The 7,933-nt window shown below is 61.1% G+C and overlaps 1 protein-coding gene across 1 annotated transcript; it reads left to right on the top strand.

Moving 5' to 3' along the window:
• The first annotated feature begins 6,003 nt into the window (after nt 1-6,003).
• Nucleotides 6,004-7,169, top strand: PHLDA2 (pleckstrin homology like domain family A member 2). The gene is made up of 2 exons (XM_027959671.3): nt 6,004-6,501; nt 6,762-7,169. Exon 1 carries the CDS (start codon nt 6,068-6,070, stop codon nt 6,488-6,490), a length of 423 nt encoding a protein of 140 aa, XP_027815472.1. The 5' UTR covers nt 6,004-6,067; the 3' UTR covers nt 6,491-6,501; nt 6,762-7,169.
• The last annotated feature ends 764 nt before the right edge of the window (nt 7,170-7,933 follow it).

Genomic DNA, 7,933 nt, shown 5'->3' on the forward strand with positions numbered 1-7,933 from the left:
AAGAGTTTTCTCCAACACCACAGTTCAAGAGCAGCTCAGCTTTTCTTTTATGGTCCAACTCTCATATCCATACATGACTATTAGAAAACCCATAAGTGTGACTAGCTGGATCTTTGTCGGCAAAGTAATATCTCTGCTTTTTAATATGCTGTCTAGGTTGGTCATAGGTTTTCTTCTAAGGAGCAAGCATGTTTTAATTTCACGGCTGCAGTCACCATCTGCAGTGATTTTGGAGCCCAAGAAAATAAAAGCTCTGTTTCCGCTGTTTCTCCATCTATTTAACATGAAGTGATGGGACTGGGTGTCATGATCTTCGTTTTTTGAATGTTGAGTTTTAAGCCAGCTACTTCACTCTCCTCTTTCACCTTCATCAAGAGCTCTTTAGTTTCTCTTCGCTTTCTGCCACACGGGTGGTGTCATCTGCATATCTGAGATTATTGATAGTTCTCCCGGCAGTCTTGATTCCAGCTACAGAGTACATCATGTTACATGCTGGGCTGGATGAAGCACAGGCTGGAACCTGGTCCCATCAGTTCATGGCAAATAGAAGGGGAGAAAGTGGAAGCAGTTACAGATCTTATTTTTTTGGGCTCCAAAATCGGTGATAGTTGAACCATAATGAAGGCTGAGCGCCAAAGAATTGATGTTTTCGAGTTGTGGTGTCGGAGAAGACTCTTTAGAGTCCCTTGGACTGCAAGGAGATCCAACCAGTCCATCCTAAAGGAAATCAACCCTGAATATTCATTGGAAGGACTGATATGAAGCTGAAGCTCCAATACTTAGGCCACCTGACGCAAAGAGCCTACCCATTGGTAAAGACCCTGATGCTGGGAAAGATTGAAGGCAGGAGAAGTGGGCAACAGAGGACGAGATGGTTGGATGGCATCAAGTCAGTGGACATGAATTTGAGCAAACTCCAGCAGATGGTGAAGGACAGGGAGGCCTGGGGTGCTTGAGTCCATGGGGTCGCAAGGAGCTGGACACGACTGAGCGACGGAACAACAGCATCCGTGGATGGGCAGCTGCTTGCACGTCTGGCTGTTGGGACACTGCTGGGAACAGGTGTGTGACCATGAATTCAGTTCTCTGCTTTCACTTCTTTTGGGAACAGACCCAGAAGGGAGACTGTTGGATGACATGATAATGTTATTCTTAATTTTTTGATGAAACACCAGTACATTTTTTAAAAAGAACAAAGGTCAGTCGCCACATCGAGAGTGGGCCTGGGGTGGGGTTGTGAGAGAGCAGTGCTCAGAACTTTGAAATCATTTCATCAGTTTCTTAACTTCTTATATGAACAATTGGTCATTTGTTTTGGTAATTGTTTTAAGTAGTAAAGAATTTGATTAAAATATACATGACAGGGCTTCTTCCCTGGATGGCTCAGTGGTAAAGAATCGATCCCGGGAAGATCCCACATGCCGCGGAGCAGCTAAGCCAGGACACTGCAGCTACCTAGTCTGTGCCCTGGAGCCCGGGGGCCGCAGCTACTGCGCCCACGCGCCCTGGAGCCCGGCCACAACGAGAGAAGCCACCACAGTGAGAAACCCGCGCCCCGCAATGCGAGAGGAGCTCCCATTCTCCGCAGCTGGAGAAAGCCCTGCGCTGCAGTGCAGGCCCAGCACAGCCTCTGGAATTTACGTGTGTGTGTACATATGCATAGACATGTACACCGAAAGCAAAGCCCAGATGACACAGCCCCACCCCAGGTGCTGCCCGAGACTCTGGGGTCGGGTGGCTGGGAGCAGGATGCCCCGCCTGTCCTGGGATGGCACTGCCCAGGCAGCTGAGCACCGTCCAGGAGGTGGTGGCCATGCCTGCCCACTCGTCCTCTCTCCTTTCCCGTATTCTGCTCGTATGTTCGTCTGAGCGTCCAGAAGAGTCCCTTGTCTCCCAGCTGGCTCCCCTCTCCTCTCCCCACTCCATGACGATGGGAGAGGACCCTCCTCTCAGCTCCCGCAGGCCTGGACCTGCCCGGCCCTGTCCCCACCTCGGGATGTCCTAGCTGACCAGTCAAGGAAACAGCCTCCACCAGCATCAGTCACTCTGACTCCAGAGAGCTGGGTTTCTTGGGCAGTAAGGTGGTCCACTCATGTCCAGAAACATTTCCTAAGCACCTGGGCTGGACCCCGAGAGTCCTGGAGACTAAGACACTTGTCTCTGCCTTTCCAGGACTGGCAGTGACTTCTGAGCAGGGTACTGATGGATGAACAGAAGTTCGCCAGGGCCCGAGGAGGGGGACAATGCTCTGGGTAGTATGACTATTTCTCATTCAATCTCCAGTGCCTTGTGAGGTGGGGGCGTGCCCGTTGGACTCCAGCTGAGGGGGTCAGGGACACGGCCCTGAGGGACCAAGGCCGGGCTGATTGTGAGAGCCTGGAACCAGGTGGGGACAGGCCTCCTGCCTCCTGCCCTTGGAGCTCTCACTTTTCCCAGGCCACAACTTTGAGGAGAGGAATTGAGGACAGGCCTGAATCTCAGGCCAATGGACTGTGTCAGGCTCAGGTCACGTGGTGTCAGGCCATCTCTCAGATGCTGCAACTCCAGGCAGCTTGGGCCTCCCCCGCCCTCCCCAGGCCCGCACTGGAGCAGTCAATGACACCCCAAGTTGTGTGCTTGGTGAAAGCCAGCTTGAGGTCATGCCCGGCAATCCCAGAGGGCTTCCTGGAGGAGGGGGACTTCCAGGCAGGGGAGCAGGGCCGTTCCTCGGGGCCGTTCCTGAGCACTGCCACCCACAGGAAGAACATGGCAGGGAGCCCCAGGCTCGGGGCTGCCATGATGCACAGCTTCCTCACAGGCTGCCCTTTGCCAGGCTGGTTGTGCTGGAGCCTAGAGGCCTGGCATCGTCACCGCAGGGAAATGACCTCATGGGGAGTTTTGAAGAGGCGCCCTTGCTCCGCCCCGGCCTGCCTGACACCCTCACCCAGCTGGGAAGGAAGGCAGGAGTCCCCAGCCGGATGTTTGGGGACCAGTCTCTGTCTGCCTGCTGGAAGGGGGTCCCCTCGGCTCCCTGTGAATCCCGGAAGCGGCCCTTGGATAAATATTAGTAAACTTGGCTCAGACCAGTGCTGCCTGACGCCGGTGTTGTGAGGCAGGGCCCCGCAAACACCCCCCAGCCAGCACCCGCTCAGCCCCTGAGCAGAGCCAGTTCCTGCCCCCAGGCTCAGGGCGCGGTCGGATGCGTTTGAGGCCCACTGGCTGGCTGTGTGACCTCCGCTAAGTCACTCAACTCCTCTGAGACCCCTTCTCCATTCCTTGCAGAACAAAGAAAGCCTCCCCAGTGGCCGCCAGCTCACGGGGTGACCCGGAGGAAGAAAGCAGAGCGACACTGGCCTCCCCAAAGTGCCAGGCCCCATCTCTCAGGCCAGGGCCCCCCCTGCCCCCAGCACCAACTCAGCCCAGAACCCGCTGGGGCCGGAGCTCCTTGTGGGTGAAGCCCGGGTCCACACTGCACGCCTCCGTCTCGGCCAGGAAGCCAGCCTGGCGGGCCCTCCCTGCTATCAAACAGCTCGGGGGGTCGCAAGGTGAGCCCTTCGCTTTGTCCTCACATTCCAAGGACCCTCCAACCGGCCTGCGTGGGAGGCGGGAGCAGGGTCCCCTCCTTGCTCCAGACCCAGCTGGCCTGGCTGAGTCAGGCAGGCAGACCTCCGGCTGGTGGGGGTGCAGCTGCCTGGTGGGGGTGGGGAGGGTGCCAGTGGACTCCCACCCGATGACCTGCCCTCCCAGCTCCCATGGACCCTCCTTCAGGACACCGCCCCCAGGCCGCTGGTCACTGGCTGGCCCTGGGGGTGCCTGGCCAGTGGGGACAGGGAAGAGCGCCAGGTGGGCCTGCTGATCACCGCCCGCCTGGCCTCACCTCGTCCTCCCCGGGGCTTCCACCCCACATCTGAGAAAAGGGGCATGAAGAATGCCCCCTGGGACCTGGCTCAGCTGGCTCCTCAGGAAGCCCTCTCTGGCACCCTGGCCCCCCCCAGGGAGACTGCCAAGCTGTCCTCTCGGCCCCACGACCCACAGCGCCCTCTCCACACCGAGTGCTCCCCAGGCAGGCAGGATTCCTTCCTTCTCCTCCAGGCCCCAGCACCAGCCAGGCCTGCAGGTACCCAGAAGATGCTCAAGCGACGCTGAGTGTCTGTGGTGTGCCTCATCCTGACTGAGCTTCCACTGCCTGGCGCCTGGGTCAGAGTAATGGCCAGAGGGCCTCAGAGGGGTCCAGGCAGGGTGCCAGGCACCCAGCCAGCTCACAGTGGCTCCCTAGAGGCAGTGGTGGAGAGCTTGGCCCTGGTCTGCCTCCCTGCATCCCCCAAAAGCCCAGGACACAGAACCTTGGGAAGGAGGGTCAGCAGGCTCACCATTATCAGCTCTGCTGCGATGCTTTCAGCGATGGGGAAGTCACCCCTTACATCTCTGCCCTTGCTGCCTTGAGGGGAGCTGTGTCTCCCCGCCCCCCACCCACCCCGTGCTTGCGTCATCCTCGGCCTGCTCCCCTGCTCTGCGAGCCTGCCGATTCCTGCTCCCCCGTGCTGCCCGCAACCTGACCAGCGGGCCCTGTGCTTGTTCTCTGCTCCCTTCCACAGGCCAGAGTCCTGGGCCCAACTCCACCTCTCAGCTGCCCCCCTTCCACACCCCTGTCCATCCACTCAGGCCTGGCCCGAACCGCCCATCTGAGCCAGCCAGCGGCGCCCTCATGGTGACCCTGCAGGGCCCGGGCTGGGAGGAGGCAGGGCCAGGGCAGGTGGCAGAGGGCCGGCTGGCGCAGGGTGGGCCTGCACCCAGGAGGTCCCACCTGTGGCTTCATGGTCCGCCTTCGTTGCCTTGGTTATTAATCCTTTTTGAACCAGAGTACCTGCGTTTCCACTTTGCACCAGGAGGTGGGGTGGCTGTCACACCCAACAGGACTCAGCTCACCTTGCTCCCTTCGCTTTGCAGTACCTGCCCAGGTCATAGCCAGGTAGGCTGTTTTGAAAGTGGGGGCCCTGGAGCAGGTGGGGCCCCACAGATCAGATCCCCTCTGTCGGCTGGACCCCCACACCTGGGAACCCGGCAGGAGCTAGTAATCACTTCTTGCTCCTGTTAAACCCTTTAAAAGACGATGATGAATAAGAAGACTAGTCTGGCTGGCAGGCATGACTCGGTGGCCCCCAACCCAGCCCAAGCCGACCCCCTCCCCAGGCAAGCACCAACCCCTTTCCCACCCCCTAGGCTGCCAGGCCCCCCCGGCAGGTCCCCGTGTGTCCTCCCTACACCCCCACAGTGGAGAGGCCTGGAGGGCCTGGGAGGAGGGCTGACCCAGGAAGGGAGCTGGAGCAGCCTCACCTGCCCTCACACTTGCTGGACACTACGGGGAGCTGTTCTAGCACTTTCTGTGGGTTGCCAAATCTAACAAGTGGCTGTTGTCTCTTAACGGAGTGAAAAGTGAAGCTCCCGACACCTGCTCTCCGGCCGGCCCGAACCAAGGAGGAGAGGGCCGGCGGGCGGCAAGGTGGGAGATCAGGTCGGCTGGGGCAGAGCCCCTAGAGGGTCTCCCCAGGAGGGACCCCCGGATGTGCAGGAACGGGGCAACCGCTGCCTCTGCCCCACAAGCCCTGCGCTGGGTGTCAGGGCGCCTGGAAGGTGGGGGTCTGGGCTCCGCCATCACCCTCCCCGGGCTGGTCCGGGCCACGGGTGCTTGCCCGGGTCTCGCGGGCAGTGAGTCACAGCGGGCAGGGCCGGCCACCGCGCATTCCTCCGTGGGGCCGGCGTCCGGGGAGGGGTGACTACCGTGAGTCGCCCCACCGGGCTGGGGGTGGGGGTTGGAGCGCCGGGGAATCGAGGGAGCGGGGCGCAGGCTGCAGACACGTGGACTGGGTGGCCCGGGGCGAGGATGCTGTGTGCAGCCCCGGGGCGACCGCGGCGGGCGGGGAGGGGGAGGCCGGAGGGGGCGGGGCCGGGGGCGTGCCCGGGGCGGGGGGGGGGCGGAGCGCGCCAGCGCGGCCACTATAAAGGCGGCTCCCACGCCGCCGGAGCGCATCCTTCACTCTGCCATCCATCGCTCGAGCGTCGTCTCCCTCCAACTGTCAAGCTGGCGAACATGAGGAGCCCCGGAGAGGTGCTGAGAGAGGGCGAGCTGGAAAAGCGAAGCGACAGCCTGTTCCAGGTGTGGAAGAAGAAGCGCGGCGTGCTCACCACCGACCGCCTGAAGCTGTTCCCCACCGGCCTCGGCGCGCGCCCCAAGGAGCTGCGCTTCCACTCCATCCTCAAGGTGGACTGCGTGGAGCGCACCGGCAAGTACGTGTACTTCACCATCGTCACCACCGACCACAAGGAGATCGACTTCCGCTGCGCGGGCGAGAGCCGCTGGAACGCGTCCATCACGCTGGCGCTCATCGACTTCCAGAACCGCCGCGCCCTGCAAGACTTCCGCAGCCTCCGCGAGCGCACCGCGGCCGCCGCGGCCGCCGCGGCCGCCGCGGAGCAGGAGCCCGAGGAGGCCGGGGCGGGCGGCCAGTCCTAAGTCCCGCCGCGGTGAGTGCCGGCCGCCCGCTCGCCCGCGGCGCGCGGTGGTTGGGGAGGACGATTTCGGTCTCGGACGTCGGGTGGAGGTCCTGCCCCGTCCAGGTGTCAAGAGGGGACCGGGTGCCGCGCTGTCGCGGCGCGCCTGGGGCGCGCGGGGAGATATCGCTTTCACCTTCGTTGTAGGGGCCTTGGGATGCCAACAGGCTGGACCCTGGCTGGCTCAGCCCCCGGGCTCGGGCACAGCTCCCTGAATCCTTCTCTCTCCACAGGACCATGCGGGCCGTACCATCGCGAGCCCAGAAGATGCCCGGGGAGACAGAAGCCGCGACAGCACCTAACTGCTGACCAGGGCAAGGATATAGCCCGGTGCTACTCTACTTCACACACAATGACCTTTCCGTGCTGATTCACTGAGCCTCACAGAATCCGCTGAGTGGGGAAGCTAAATAGTTAGCTATCCACATGGCAGCCCACTCCAGTATTCTTGCCTGGAGAATCCCATGGATGGAGAAGCCTGGTGGGCTACAGTCCACGGGGTCGCAAAGAGTCGGACACGACTGAGCGACTTCACTCACTATGTATTTATTTCGATGGTACCTGTATCCAAACCATCTGTCTTAATGTTTGTATTCCACCACCATTCCAATAAATCACTTGATTCATTCTCTTTTCTATCAGCAAGTGTGTGGTGCTTTATGTGGGAGGGGAGTCGGTGGTCCCTTCAGTGGGTGTTGTTGGAGGGAGCGGCCACCCCAGGTGTCGGAAGGGCAAGGAAACACGCTTTGAGTGCTCACGGTCATCTCCCAGACCCGGGTCACCCTCTCCCAAGGTGGGGGGGCGCTCCCCGGGGGGCCCTGGCTCACTCCGGGTGTGAATGGGAAAGCTGGGACCCTGCTTGCTGACCAATTGGCCCTGTGTGGCCCACGTACCTCCCCATCCAAGGGGTTCTTGCGTGCCTGACCTCAGCTGCCCCCTCCCGCCCCCTCTTGCTCACCTGCCCATCCCCGAAAAGAAGACCTCAGGCCTCTGACTGCCCACCTGCTGCTCTCCTCTTAACCCCACCCCGGGCTGGACCAGCTGTCAGGCCCTGCTGGCCCGTACCTGACGCGTTGGGCCAGCGAGGCAGCCAGTGCTTCTGGGCAAATGGGAGAGCAGTCTGCGCCCTGGGCAGGAGGCTGAGGCCTCCGAGGGGCCCGGGATGTGTCATCAGGAGGGAGGGCTGAGATTTCTGACCAGTGGGCAGCTTCCGCCCTTCCAACTCTGGAAGTGGGGCGTCCAGGGTTGCCCCACAAGCCTTGGGATGGGGAGGGGAGATGTGTCCTTCCACCTAGAAGTTCTGTTGGTGATGAAGAAGCCAAGGATGGGAGAACAAGATGGGACACCGATCCTCGCCTGGCTAGGGCACCTTCACATCACCTTTGTGGCTGGAGGGAGCCAGGTG

This window comes from Ovis aries, chromosome 21 (assembly GCF_016772045.2).
Source record: "Ovis aries strain OAR_USU_Benz2616 breed Rambouillet chromosome 21, ARS-UI_Ramb_v3.0, whole genome shotgun sequence".
NCBI classification, from domain to species: Eukaryota; Metazoa; Chordata; class Mammalia; order Artiodactyla; family Bovidae; genus Ovis; species Ovis aries.